Source organism: Entelurus aequoreus, linkage group LG05, assembly GCF_033978785.1.
Source record: "Entelurus aequoreus isolate RoL-2023_Sb linkage group LG05, RoL_Eaeq_v1.1, whole genome shotgun sequence".
Classification (NCBI taxonomy): domain Eukaryota; kingdom Metazoa; phylum Chordata; class Actinopteri; order Syngnathiformes; family Syngnathidae; genus Entelurus; species Entelurus aequoreus.
In genome coordinates, this window is record NC_084735.1 from 4806956 (window position 1) to 4823092 (window position 16137).

The window sequence follows — 16137 nt, forward strand, 5'->3', positions numbered from 1 at the left end:
AGCTCAGGTACTAAACACACTACTTTTATTAAATATGCATATATATATATATATATATATATATATATATATATATATATATATATATATATATATATATATATATATATGTATATGTATATATATATATATAAACATATTTTTTCCCCCCAAAATGTACACATGAAGTGCACACACATGTAGGATTAATTAAATATTATTGTAATTAAAAGAAAACTCCAAATACGGTTATGTTGTATTTTATGCTGCTAGCTCAATGCTAACACACAATGGACGACCCCATCGACAGGCTAACCGAAATTAGCATAACAATCGTTTTAAACTCGTACAAAACGTAAAAGAAATGAGATTTTAAGGGAACAAAATGTACATCAAACAACAAATATATTTCTGCTTACTGACATATTACTCAGTAAAGTTTATTTAAACTCATATTGACTAACGTTGTACTACTATGCCCACCACAAGTATATGCATGTACACCAGACACTGTTGATTTTGTACTTAACTTTAAGACAATACTTACATAGTAAACATGAGGAGTACATAAGTGGAACATGTCATGTAGACAACAGGAAGTGTCATATAGTAAGTACATAAGTGGAACATGTCATGTAGACAACAGGAAGTGTCATATAGTAAGTACATAAGTGGAACATGTCATGTAGACAACAGCAAGTGTCATATAGTAAGTACATAAGTGGAACATGTCATGTAGACAACAGCAAGTGTCATATAGTAAGTACATAAGTGGAACATGTCATGTAGACAACAGGAAGTGTCATATAGTAAGTACATAAGTGGAACATGTCATGTAGACAACAGGAAGTGTCATATAGTAAGTACATAAGTGGAACATGTCATGTAGACAACAGGAAGTGTCATATAGTAAGTACATAAGTGGAACATGTCATGTAGACAACAGGAAGTGTCACATAGTAAGTACATAAGTGGAACATGTCATGTAGACACCAGGAAGTATAAGGTGACCACTCCTCCATCTTGGCAGACACTCCTGATGGGACTAAGAAGATGGCGTCCAGCACGCAGTCACTAATCAGAGGCACGGTGGCGTTCACTAGAAATGGCGCCAAGCAACTCAGCCAACGCAAGAGAGTCCTGAAGGCACCGACACTGGCAGAACTGGACAGCTCGGAGTCAGAAGTATGTCTTGTAGTACTTCTTACCATCTACTAGTACTTCTTACCATCTACAAGTACTATCTACAAGTAGTATCTACAAGTACAGTCCATCTTAAAAGAGCTTGGCCCAGCGAAGCGTTTCTGGGTGTTGTTGATAAATGGCTGTGGCTTTGCATGGTGGAGTTTTTAACTTGCACTTACAGATGTAGCGACCAACTGTGGTTACTGACAGTGGTTTTCTGAAGTGTTCCTGAGCCCCCGTGGTGATATCCTTTACACACTGGTGTCACTTTTTGATGCAGTAGCGCCTGAGGGATCCAAGGTGTGTAGTATCATGGCTTACCTGCAGTGATTCCTTCACATTCTCTCACCCTTTTGATGATGTCACGGAGCGTGGATGGTGAAATCCCTAAATTCTTTGTTGGGAAATGTTGTTCTTCAACAATTTGCTCAGGCATTTGTTGACAAAGCGGTGACCATCGCCCCCGCCCTTGTTTGTGAACGACTGAGCATTTCATGGAAGCTGCTTTTATGCCCAATCATGGCACCCACCTGTTCCCAACTAGCCTGCTCACCTGTGTGGACGTTCCAAATAAGTGTCTTGACGAGCACTCCTCAACTTCCTCAGTCTTTTTTGCCACTTGTGCCAGCTTTTTTGGAACATGTCGCAGGCATAGCAGTATCTATAAGTACTTCATAGCAGTATGTATAAGTACTTCATAGCAGTATCTATAAGTACTTCATAGCAGTATCTATGAGTACTTCATAGCAGTATGTATGAGTACTTCATAGCAGTATGTATAAGTACTTCATAGCAGTATCTATAAGTACTTCATAGCAGTATGTATAAGTACTTCATAGCAGTATGTATAAGTACTTCATAGCAGTATGTATAAGTACTTCATAGCAGTATGTATAAGTACTTCATAGCAGTATCTATAAGTACTTCATAGCAGTATGTATAAGTACTTCATAGCAGTATGTATAAGTACTTCATAGCAGTATGTATAAGTACTTCATAGCAGTATCTATAAGTACTTCATAGCAGTATCTATAAGTACTTCATAGCAGTATCTATAAGTACTTCATAGCAGTATCTATAAGTACTTCATAGCAGTATGTATAAGTACTTCATAGCAGTATGTATAAGTACTTCATAGCAGTATGTATAAGTACTTCATAGCAGTATGTATAAGTACTTCATAGCAGTATGTATAAGTACTTCATAGCAGTATCTATAAGTACTTCATAACAGTATGTATAAGTACTTCATAGCAGTATGTATGTAAATATTGAATGTGTATTACAGGAGGAGAACACACGCTGCAGCTCCTTGATGGATTTATCTCCTGACGCTGTCAAAGGCAAGAAAAGTATGTATAAATACTTATACTACATAGTACACTACATAATACACTATATAATACACTAGATAATACACTACATAATACACTACATAATACACTATATAATACACTAGATAATACACTAGATAATACACTACATAATACACTATATAATACACTAGATAATACACTACATAATACACTACATATTACACTATATAATACACTACATAATACACTATATAATACACTACATAATACACTATATAATACAGTACATAATACACGAAATAATACACTATATAATACACTACATAATACACTATATAATACAGTACATAATACACGAAATAATACACGAAATAATACACTATATAATACACTACATAATACACTATATAATACAGTACATAATACACAAAATAATACACTAAATAATACACTACATAATACACTATATAATAGAGTACATAATACACAAAATAATACACTACATAATACACTATATAATACACTACATAATACACTATATAATACAGTACATGATACACGAAATAATACACTATATAATACACTACATAATACACTACATATTACACTATATAATACACTATATAATACACTACATAATACACAAAATAATACACTATATAATACACTATATAATACAGTACATAATACACGAAATAATACACTACATAATACACTATATAATACAGTACATAATACACAAAATAATACACTACATAATACACAAAATAATACACTACATAATACACTATATGATACACTACATAAAACACTATATAATACACTACATAATACACTATATGATACACTACATAAAACACTATATAATACACTACATAATACACTATATAATACACTACATAAAACACTATATAATGCACTATATAATACACTACATAATACACTATATAATACACTACATAATACACTATATAATACAGTACATAATACACAAAATAATACACGAAATAATACACTATATAATACACTACATAATACACTATATAATACACTACATAATACACTATATAATACACTACATAATACACTACATATTACACTATATAATACACTATATAATACACTATATAATACACTACATAATACACTATATAATACACTATATAATACACTACATAATACACTATATAATACACTACATAATACACAAAATAATACACTATATAATACACTACATAATACACTATATAATACAGTACATAATACACTATATAATACACTATATAATACAGTACATAATACACTATATAATACACTACATAATACACTATATAATACAGTACATAATACACTATATAATACACGAAATAATACACTATATAATACACTATATAATACACAAAATAATACACTATATAATACACTACATAATACACTATATAATACAGTACATAATACACTACATAATACACTATATAATACATATATATATATATATATATATATATATATATATATATATATATATATATATATATATATATATATATATATATATATACATATATGTTGTATTTACAGTGGTGTATCAGTACTACATGAGTAGAGTATATATATATATACATATATGTTGTATTTACAGTGGTGTGCAACAGTGGTGTATCAGACAAACAACAAAGAATACAGTCTATGAACAGTGATGTCATCTCTCCTTACAATGATGTCATCTCTCCTTACGTCAACTCTCTCTCCTCCAAGTCTCTGGTGAGTACACACTTTATACTGCACAAACGACTTCTACTGTACTTTATACTGCATGTACTATCTTTTTGTCAACCGTCTCTCAACGGTGTCAAAGGCCTTCTGAAGGTCCAGCATGACCATGCCGCAGTATTTGCCCGCGTCCACCACATGTTTGATGTGGTCGCTCACATAGAGAAGGCATGTGTCAGTGGAGTGGTTAGTTCTGAAGCCGGATTGGAATTTGTACATGAGTTTATTAGTGGCAAGGTAACTATCGACCTGTTCATGAACTATTTTCTCCATTACTTTGGAAATGGAACTGAGAATAGAAACAGGTCGGTAGTTGCCAGGTTCTAATTTGCTTCCTTTTTTAAAGAGGGGAGTTACTCTTGCTGTCTTGAAATCTTTTGGTACTTGGCCTTGTGTAATTGATAGGTTTATTATGTGCGTGAGGATCGGGGCAATGATGGAGGCAGAGTCCCTGAGGAATCTGGAGGGGATATTGTCAAGGCCCGGTGGCCTTGTTAGGGTGGAGCGCGCTCAATTTTTTAAACACCTCATCAGCTGTGACCATTTCTAATTTGAAATCATCGTTGGATACTCCTCGCTTTCTGTAGAAGGCTTTAATGTGTTCTACACCAAAGCGACCAGAGTGGTGGGACAGCTTGTTGACAAGAGTTGCAGCTATGCTGGTGAAAAAGGTGTTAAGTCTGTTTGCTACCTCCATTTTGTCTGTAATGAGGGAGTCGCCCTCCTTGATGCTGATGTTGGTGAGTCTGTTTTGAAGTTTCTGGCTGCAACCAGGAAGCTGGTTGTTGGGGATTTTCCAGAGCTCACGTGGCTTATTTGTGTTTTCCTCTATTTTGCCGTTAATGTAATTTTTTTTTTAAGGATTTAGTCAGGTTGGTTGACTTATTTCTTAATTTATTGCATTGCTTTTTGAGTGTTGAAAGGAGTGATTTGAGGTTGTTTATCTACTTCTGTTTTACACTTTTGGTATTCAGAGTATTTTCTGTCTCTGTCTTTTCTGGCAGCTAATAAGTCCGGATTCATCCATGGTTCAGAGCGGGCTTTGATCCTGACTGTTTTCACGGGGGCCATGTCATTTAGTACCGCTAGGAACGCTGTTTTGAAGCCATCCCAAGCATCATAGACCAGGTTGCTCGCGAGCACAGGGGACCAGTCCCACTCACCTCATTTTAAATTGAAATTATCACTGGAGTATTTTTGAAGGGATCTGGATTGGCCATTGGCTTTGGGTTTAGCTATTTTGCGGGTGCAGAAGGTGAGATAGTGGTCGCTAAGACCACAGATCATGACCCCACTATTTTTTATTTTAGGCCGGTCTGAAGTGAGAATGAGATCTATGGTTGATTGGGTGGAATCACACACCCTTGTAGGTAGTGTTATTAGCTGAGAAAGACCGTGTAGATTACAAAGCTTGCTGTAGGATCTGAAGACAGGTGCATCTCTGCGTTGAATATCTGTGTTCAGATCTCCAGTTTTATAATTTTCTCCACATTGTCTGTCCCAGCCAAGCACTCCTCGAGAGCCCCATAGAAGTCACTCTGATTAGGGGGTCTATATATAGTCTCTATCAGTACTGGCTTCGCGTTTTTGAATTTGATTTCCGCCCACACAGATTCAAGGGCATTGTGGTTGAGATCAGTGCGAGTTATGTATTTAATATCCTGGTGAATATACATACAAACACCCCCACCATGTTTATTCCTGTCCTTTCTGATAACCGAAAAGTTTTCTATCTCTGTCTCTGAGTCAGAAACACTTTGATCTAATTTGGTATTTTTACCTTCTTGTTGCGGAACATTTCTCTGATTTGGTCGAGTTTGGTTCCAGAGAGGCTGTTCACATTATACTGCATGTACTACTTCTCTACTGCATGTACTACTTCTCTACTGCACACACTACATTATACTGCATGTACTACTTCTCTACTGCATGTACTACTTCTCTACTGCACACCCTACTTTATACTGCATGTACTACTTCTCTACTGCATGTACTACTTCTCTACTGCACACACTACTTTATACTGCATGTACTACTTCTCTACTGCATGTACTACTTCTCTACTGCACACACTACTTTATACTGCATGTACTACTTCTCTACTGCATGTACTACTTCTCTACTGCACACACTACTTGTTACTGCATGTACTACTTCTCTACTGTACACACTACTTTATACTGCATGTACTACTTCTCTACTGCATGTACTACTTCTCTACTGCACACACTACTTTATACTACATGTACTACTTCTCTACTGCACACACTACTTTATACTACATGTACTACTTCTCTACTGCATGTACTACTTCTCTACTGTACACACTACTTTATACTGCATGTACTACTTCTCTACTGCACACACTACTTTATACTGCATGTACTACTTCTCTACTGCACACACTACTTTATACTGCATGTACTACTCTACTGCACACACTACTTTATACTGCATGTACTACTTCTCTACTGCACACAGTACTTTGTAATGCATGTATTACTTGTATACTACTTCTCTACTGGCTACTCACTACTGACTACTTGTTACTGACTACTCGCTACTGGCTAGTTGCTACTGACTCACTACTTGCTACTGGCTAGTCGTTACAGACTACTTGTTACTCACTACTGGCTACTCGCTACTTACTGGTTACTCACTACTCACTACTGGCTAGTTGCTACTGGCTACTCGCTACTTACTCGGGACGGTATAGCTCGGTTGGTAGAGCGGCCGTGCCAGCAACTTGAGGGTTGCAGGTTCGATCCCCGCTTCCGCCATCCTAGTCACTGCCGTTGTGTCCTTGGGCAAGACACTTTACCCACCTGCTCCCAGTGCCACCCACACTGGTTTAAATGTAACTTAGATATTGGGTTTCACAATGTAAAGCGCTTTGAGTCACTTGAGAAAAAGCGCTATATAAATGTAATTCACTTCACTTCACTTCACTACTCACTACTCACTACTGGCTAGTTGCTACTCGCTACCCGCTACTTACTCACTACTCACTACTGGCTAGTTGCTACTGGCTACTTGCTACTTACTCACTACTCACTACTGGCTAGTTGCTACTGGCTACTCGCTACTTACTCACTACTCACTACTGGCTAGTTGCTACTCGCTACTTACTCACTACTCACTACTGGCTAGTTGCTACTGGCTACTCGCTACTTACTCACTACTCACTACTGGCTAGTTGCTACTGGCTACTCGCTACTTACTCACTACTCACTACTGGCTAGTTGCTACTGGCTACTCGCTACTTACTCACTACTCACTACTGGCTAGTTGCTACTGGCTACTCGCTACTTACTCACTACTCACTACTGGCTAGTTGCTACTGGCTACTCGCTACTTACTCACTACTCACTACTGGCTAGTTGCTACTGGCTACTCGCTACTTACTCACTACTCACTACTGGCTAGTTGCTACTGGCTACTCGCTACTTACTCACTACTCACTACTGGCTAGTTGCTACTGGCTACTCGCTACTTACTCACTACTGGCTAGTTGCTACTGGCTACTCGCTACTTACTCACTACTCACTACTGGCTAGTTGCTACTGGCTACTCGCTACTTACTCACTACTCACTACTGGCTAGTTGCTACTGGCTACTCGCTACTTACTCACTACTGGCTAGTTGCTACTGGCTACTCGCTACTTACTCACTACTCACTACTGGCTAGTTGCTACTGGCTACTCGCTACTTACTCACTACTCACTAGTTGCTACTGGCTACTCGCTACTGGCTAGTTGCTACTGGCTGCTTGCTACAGACTACTGGCTAGTTACTACTGGCTACAAGCTGTACACTGACTACTTTAAAGTAGATCCAATAAGACTATAACGTACAGGAGATACTTACATGAGTTACTGCAGAAGTGAAAGTGAAAGCACAAAATGTCCATCAAATGTTTTTCATGATTTATGATCCCATGAAAGTTGACTAAGTCATGTGACTTATGCTGACTTCCTGTTTCATGCACCAGCTGATGGACACCAGCAGCAAGGTAAAGATGCTCACCTTCGCCATCTTCTCACCTGTTTGTTGTCCACCTGCTAACCAGGAAGTAGTAAAGATGCTCACCTTCGCCATCTTCTCACCTGTTTGTTGTCCACCTGCTAACCAGGAAGTAGTAAAGATGCTCACCTTCGCCATCTTCTCACCTGTTTGTTGTCCACCTGCTAACCAGGAAGTAGTAAAGATGCTCACCTTCACCATCTTCTCACCTGTTTGTTGTCCACCTGCTAACCAGGAAGTAGTAAAGATGCTCACCTTCGCCATCTTCTCACCTGTTTGTTGTCCACCTGCTAACCAGGAAGTAGTAAAGATGCTCACCTTCACCATCTTCTCACCTGTTTGTTGTCCACCTGCTAACCAGGAAGTAGTAAAGATGCTCACCTTCGCCATCTTCTCACCTGTTTGTTGTCCACCTGCTAACCAGGAAGTAGTAAAGATGCTCACCTTCACCATCTTCTCACCAGGAAGTAGTCAGGAGTCATGTGACACTTTTTCATGCTCAGCTTGTTCTCCACCACCATGTTCTCCACCATGTCCCACCACCAAGTTCTCCATCATGTCCCACCACCAAGTTCTCCATGTCCCACCACCAAGTTCTCCATCATGTCCCACCACCATGTTCTCCATCATGTCCCACCACCATGTTCTCCACCATGTCCCACCACCATGTTCTCCACCATGTCCCACCACCAAGTTCTCCACCATGTCCCACCACCATGTTCTCCATCATGTCCCACCACCATGTTCTCCATCATGTTCTCCATCATGTCCCACCACCATGTTCTCCAACATGTTCTCCATCATGTCCCACCACCATGTTCTCCATCATGTTCTCCACCATGTCCCACCACCATGTTCTCCATCATTTTCTCCACCATGTCCCACCACCATGTTCTCCATCATGTTCTCCACCATGTCCCACCACCATGTTCTCCATCATTTTCTCCACCATGTCCCACCACCATGTTCTCCAGCATGTTCTCCACCATGTTCTCCACCATGTTCTCCATCATGTCCCACCACCATGTTCTCCATCATGTTCTCCATCATGTCCCACCACCATGTTCTCCATCATGTTCTCCACCATGTCCCACCACCATGTTCTCCATCATGTCCCACCACCATGTTCTCCATCATGTCCCACCACCATGTTCTCCATCATGTCCCACCACCATGTTCTCCACCATGTTCTCCATCATGTCCCACCACCATGTTCTCCATCATGTCCCACCACCATGTTCTCCATCATGTCCCACCACCATGTTCTCCATCATGTTCTCCACCATGTCCCACCACCATGTTCTCCATCATGTCCCACCACCATGTTCTCCATCATGTCCCACCACCATGTTCTCCATCATGTTCTCCACCATGTGCCACCACCATGTTCTCCATCATGTTCTCCACCATGTCCCACCACCATGTTCTCCAGCATGTTCTCCACCATGTTCTCCATCATGTTCTCCATCATGTCCCACCACCATGTTCTCCATCATGTTCTCCATCATGTCCCACCACCATGTTCTCCAGCATGTTCTCCACCATGTTCTCCATCATGTTCTCCATCATGTCCCACCACCATGTTCTCCATTATGTTCTCCATCATGTCCCACCACCATGTTCTCCATCATGTCCCACCACCATGTTCTCCACCATGTACTCCTCCATGTATCACCACCATGTTCTCCATCATGTCCCACCACCATGTTCTCCATCATGTCCCACCACCATGTTCTCCATCATGTACTCCATCATGTCCCACCACCATGTTCTCCATCATGTACTCCATCATGTCCCACCACCATGTTCTCCATCATGTCCCACCACCATGTTCTCCAGCATGTTCTCCACCAAGTCCCACCACCATGTTCTCCATCATGTTCTCCACCATGTCCCACCACCATGTTCTCCATCATGTCCCACCACCATGTTCTCCATCATGTCCCACCACCATGTTCTCCAGCATGTTCTCCACCAAGTCCCACCACCATGTTCTCCATCGTGTTCTCCACCATGTCCCACCACCATGTTCTCCATCATGTACTCCACCATGTCCCACCACCATGTTCTCCATCATGTCCCACCACCATGTTCTCCATCATGTTCTCCATCATGTCCCACCACCATGTTCTCCATCATGTACTCCACCATGTCCCACCACCATGTTCTCCATCATGTCCCACCACCATGTTCTCCATCATGTACTCCACCATGTCCCACCACCATGTTCTCCATCATGTCCCACCACCATGTTCTCCATCATGTTCTCCATCATGTCCCACCACCATGTTCTCCATCATGTACTCCACCATGTCCCACCACCATGTTCTCCATCATGTCCCACCACCATGTTCTCCATCATGTACTCCATCATGTCCCACCACCATGTTCTCCATCATGTCCCACCACCATGTTCTCCATCATGTTCTCCACCATGTCCCACCACCATGTTCTCCATCATGTACTCCACCATGTCCCACCACCATGTTCTCCATCATGTCCCACCACCATGTTCTCCATCATGTACGCCACCATGTTCTCCATCATGTCCCACCACCATGTTCTCCATCATGTCCCACCACCATGTTCTCCATCATGTACTCCACCATGTCCCACCACCATGTTCTCCATCATGTACTCCACCATGTCCCACCACCACCACCACCATCAGAATGTAGCATGTTGACTTAGTAATATTTCTAATACTTGAGCAATGTAGAAAAGTGAGTTTTGTGAAGTATAAAATAAAAATGTTAGGTGTGTTGAGTTAGAAGAACACTTTGATTGTGGACTTGGATGCAAAGTTTCGGAGAAAAAGCAACAATAATAATAATAATAATAATAATAATAACAATATACAAATGGTGTTTCATTCATGTTGTCCTAATGACACAAGCAGTCCATGAATTGAGGAAAAAGAAGCATGAAAATCACCAACTGTCATTGAACACATCGCCTGCTTGCTTGATATTTTCTCACGTCTTTGTTTTGGTCATGTGACGATCATGTAGTGGTCATGTGATGATCATGTGACGAGCATGTAGTAGTCATGTGATGATCATGTGACGATCATGTAGTGGTCATGTGATGATCATGTAGTGGTCATGTGACGATCATGTAGTGGTCATGTGATGATCATGTGACGATCATGTAGTGGTCATGTGACGATCATGTAGTGGTCATGTGATGATCATGTGACGATCATGTAGTGGTCATGTGATGATCATGTGACGATCATGTAGTGGTCATGTGATGATCATGTGACGATCATGTAGTGGTCATGTGATGATCATGTGACGATCATGTAGTGGTCATGTGATGATCATGTGACGATCATGTAGTGGTCATGTGATGATCATGTGACGATCATGTAGTGGTCATGTGACGATCATGTAGTGGTCATGTGATGATCATGCGACGATCATGTAGTAGTCATGTGATGATCATGTGACGATCATGTAGTGGTCATGTGACGATCATGTAGTGGTCATGTGATGATCATGCGACGATCATGTAGTGGTCATGTGATGATCATGCGACGATCATGTAGCGGTCATGTGATGATCATGCGACGATCATGTAGTGGTCATGTGATGATCATGTAGTGGTCATGTGATGATCATGTGACGATCATGTAGTGGTCATGTGATGATCATGTAGTAGTCATGTGATGATCATGTGACGATCATGTAGTGGTCATGTGATGATCATGTAGTAGTCATGTGATGATCATGTGACGATCATGTAGTGGTCATGTGATGATCATGTAGTAGTCATGTGATGATCATGTGACGATCATGTAGTGGTCATGTGATGATCATGTAGTAGTCATGTGATGATCATGTGATGATCATGTAGTGGTCATGTGATGATCATGTAGTAGTCATGTGATGATCATGTGACGATCATGTAGTGGTCATGTGATGATCATGCAATGATCATGTGACAATCATGTAGTGGTCATGTGATGATCATGCGATGATCATGTAGTGGTCATGTGACGATCATCTAGTGGTCATGTGATGATCATAATTTGGTCATGTGATGATTATGTTTTGTTATGTGATGCTCATGTTTTGGTTACTTGATGCTCATGAAAAAAATCATGTTTTGGTTATGTGATGGTCATGTGATGGTCATGTGATGGTTATGTTTTGGTCATGTTTTGGTCATGTGTTGGTTATGAGATGGTCATGTGACGATGTGTTCCTCAGGAGGAGTTGTGCTTCCCGGTGGAGTGTGTGGTGCTGACGGTGGAGGAGGTGATGCACATCCGGCAGGTTCTGGTGAAAGCTGAGCTGGAGAAGTTCCAGCAGTACAAAGATGTTTATGCTGCCCTCAAGAAGGGGAAGGTGGGAACTTTTCTTCTTCTACTCATGTGGGACTTTCTCAATGCTTGGCAGCCACCACTAGAGGCGCTGTGGTCAAAGCTACAATCAGCCACCACTAGAGGCGCTGTGGTCAAAGCTACAATCAGCCACCACTAGAGGCGCTGTGGTCAAAGCTACAATCAGCCACCACTAGAGGCGCTGTGGTCAAAGCTACAATCTAACTATGATAGTTCTTATGGAGAAATTAATGCTTGTTGGATAATATGTTAAAAAAAGTCATTAGTCTGGAAATAATAAATATGTTTCCTGTATTATAAAAATACTATTTCATTAAAAAAAGGAATGATTAGTAAATGTCTTCTCATAATTGTGCATTGAGTGATATAAATACTATAATAATGTACTTTTTATTCATTTTATATTGTACTGCATGCTGCTCCCAGCCACCAGGGGGGCAGTACTGTATTTATATTTGATCAACAACAACCACCAGGGGGCAGTATTATATTTATTATATTTGATCAAGAACAACCACCAGGGGGCAGCATTATATTTATTATATTTGATCAACAACAACCACCAGGGGGCAGTATTATATTTATTATATTTGATCAACAACAACCACCAGGGGGCAGCATTATATGTATTATATTTGATCAACAACCACCACCAGGGGGCAGTATTATATTTATTATATTTGATCAACAACAACCACCAGGGGGCAGCATTGTATTTATTATATTTGATCAACAACAACCACCAGGGGGGCAGCATTGTATTTAACACTACAATAAGTTGATGTTTGCTAGTTGAAACATATAAATGTTTTATTATAAATGTTTTTTAAAAGTATCTAACATCACTCTCCTGTGTTTCAGCTTTGTTTCTCATGTCGAACCAAACGCTTCTCCTTCTTCACCTGGTCGTACACCTGCCACTTCTGCAAGAGGTGAGTCTTTATTGTCTTCAACTGGAGGTGTTGGGTACAGTATTTATAGTTTTCAAATGATGTATTGTGTACAGTATTTATAGGAAGTATATTTGTGTGCAGGCCCGTGTGCTCGCAGTGCTTCACCAAGGTAGGACACGTCTTCTGACCTCCATTATTACACACTTACATCTTAGTCTGATGATTATGTTATGTACACCACCTACTTATTATTATGTTATGTACACCACCTACTTATTATTATGTTATGTACACCACCTACTTATTATTATGTTATGTACACCACCTACTTATTATTATGTTATGTACACCACCTGCTTATTATTATGTTATGTACACCACCTACTTCATATTATGTTATGTACACCAGTGGTCCCCAACCTTTTTGTAGCTGCGGACCGGTCAACGCTGGAAAATGTGTCCCACGGACCGGTGGGTGGGGGGTATTTAAATTTTTTTTTTACATAAACAAATACAATCATGTATCCCTGCAGACTATATTGATCTATGTTGATATATAATGTATATATTGTGTTTTTTTATGTTGATTTCATAAAAAAAAAAAAAAAAATTTAAAAAAAAATTTTTTTTTTAATTTCTTGTGCGGCCCGGTACCAATCGGCCCGGTGGTTGGGGACCACTGATGTACACCACCTACTTCATATTATCTTCAACTACCTGATGGGCCACATCAAATGAAGCCACATTAAATGACCTGATGGGCCATGTAAAATGAAGTAGCAGGCCATGTTAAGTGAGCTGACAGGCCACAGTTAATGATTTGATGGGCCACATAAAATGATGTGGCAGGCCACGTTAAATCACCTGACGGGCCACGGTAAAAAAATGAGCTGACGGGCCAATATAAATGAGCTGACGGGCCACATTAAATGACCTTTCGGGCCACGTTAAATGACCTTTCGGGCCACATTAATTGACCTGACGGATACACCTTGAATGACCTGACGGGCCACATTAAATGACCTGACGGATACACCTTGAATGACCCGACGGGCCTCATTAACTGACCTGACGAGCCGTATAAAATGAAGTGGCGGGCCACATTAAATAAACTGACGGGCTATATTACATGACCTGACAGGCCATGTAAAATGATGTGGCAGGCAACATTAAATGAGCTGACGGGCCACAATAAATGAGCTGACGGGCCACATGAAATGACCTGACAGGCTCCACATAAATGAGCTGACGGGCCACATAAAATGACCTGATCGGCCAAATAAAAATGACCTGGTGGGCCATATAAAATGAAGTTGCAGGCCACGTTAAATGACCTGACGGGCCACAGGAGATGACCTGACGGGGCCACATGAAATGAGCTGACGGGGCCACATGAAATGAGCTGACAGGCCACATAAAATGACCTCATGGGCCAAATAAAAATGACCTGATGGGCCATATAAATGAAGTGGCATGCCACAATAAATGACCTGATGGGACATATAAAATGATGTGGCAGGCCACTTTAAATGACCTGACGGGCCATTTAAATGAAGTGGCATGCCACAATAAATGACCTGATGGGCCATATAAATGAAGTGGCTTGCCACAATAAATGACCTGAGGGGCCATATAAATGAAGTGGCATGCCACAATAAATGACCTGATGGGCCATATAAATGAAGTGGCATGCCACAATAAATGACCTGATGGGACATATAAAATGATGTGGCAGGCCACTTTAGATGACCTGACGGGCAACATTAAATGACCTGACAGTCGACTTTTAAATGACCTGACGGGCCATGTAAAATTACCTGATGGGCCAAATAAAAATGACCTGATGGGCCATATAAAGTGAAGTGGCATGCCTATTTTAAATGACCTGACAGGCCAAGTTAACTGACCTGACGAGCCATGTAAAATTAATTGGCGGGCCACTTTAAATGACCTGACGGGTCATTATAATGACCTGACGAGCCATATAAAATGAAGTTGCAGGCCATTTTAAATGACCTGACGGGCCACAGGAGATGACCTGACGGGCCAAATGAAATGAGCTGACGGGGCCACATGAAATGAGCTGACAGGCCACTTTAAATGAGCTGACGGGCCACATAAAATGACCTCATGGGCCAAATAAAAATGACCTGATGGGCCATATAAATGAAGTGGCATGCCACAATAAATGACCTGATGGGACATATAAAATGATGTGGCAGGCCACTTTAAATGACCTGACGGGCAACATTAAATGACCTGACAGTCCACTTTTAAATGACCTGACGGGCCATATAAAATTACCTGATGGGCCAAATAAAAATGACCTGATGGGCCATATAAAGTGAAGTGGCATGCCATTTTTAAATGACCTGACAGGCCAAGTTAACTGACCTGACGGGTCATTATAATGACCTGACGAGCCATATAAAATGAAGTTGCAGGCCATATTAAATGACCTCACGGGCCACAGGATATGACCTGACGGGCCACATGAAATGAGCTGACGGGGCCACATGAAATGAGCTGACAGGCCACATTAAATGAGCTGACGGGCCACATAAAATGACCTCATGGGCCAAATAAAAATGACCTGATGGGCCATATAAATGAAGTGGCAT

At 40.6% G+C, this 16137-nt stretch overlaps 1 protein-coding gene across 5 annotated transcripts in view; it reads left to right on the forward strand.

The window, feature by feature from the left end:
- Positions 1 to 16137, forward strand: part of LOC133650044 (protein spire homolog 1-like) — a 71191-nt gene that overhangs the window by 51472 nt on the left and 3582 nt on the right. For 4 of the 5 annotated variants that reach the window (XR_009826179.1, XM_062046817.1, XM_062046819.1 and 1 more), the window contains exons 9-16: positions 1 to 7; positions 1010 to 1164; positions 2452 to 2515; positions 4122 to 4243; positions 8244 to 8264; positions 12490 to 12627; positions 13485 to 13555; positions 13658 to 13685. The exon at positions 1 to 7 is cut by the window's left edge and continues 41 nt beyond it. Coding sequence is in view for 4 of the 5 variants with exons in the window: in XM_062046817.1 (XP_061902801.1) it covers positions 1 to 7; positions 1010 to 1164; positions 2452 to 2515; positions 4122 to 4243; positions 8244 to 8264; positions 12490 to 12627; positions 13485 to 13555; positions 13658 to 13685 (606 nt within the window). In the remaining variant the exon portion in view is untranslated. The remainder of the gene's footprint in view (positions 8 to 1009; positions 1165 to 2451; positions 2516 to 4121; positions 4244 to 8243; positions 8265 to 12489; positions 12628 to 13484; positions 13556 to 13657; positions 13686 to 16137) is intronic. The other variant, XM_062046820.1, reaches the window with a different exon arrangement.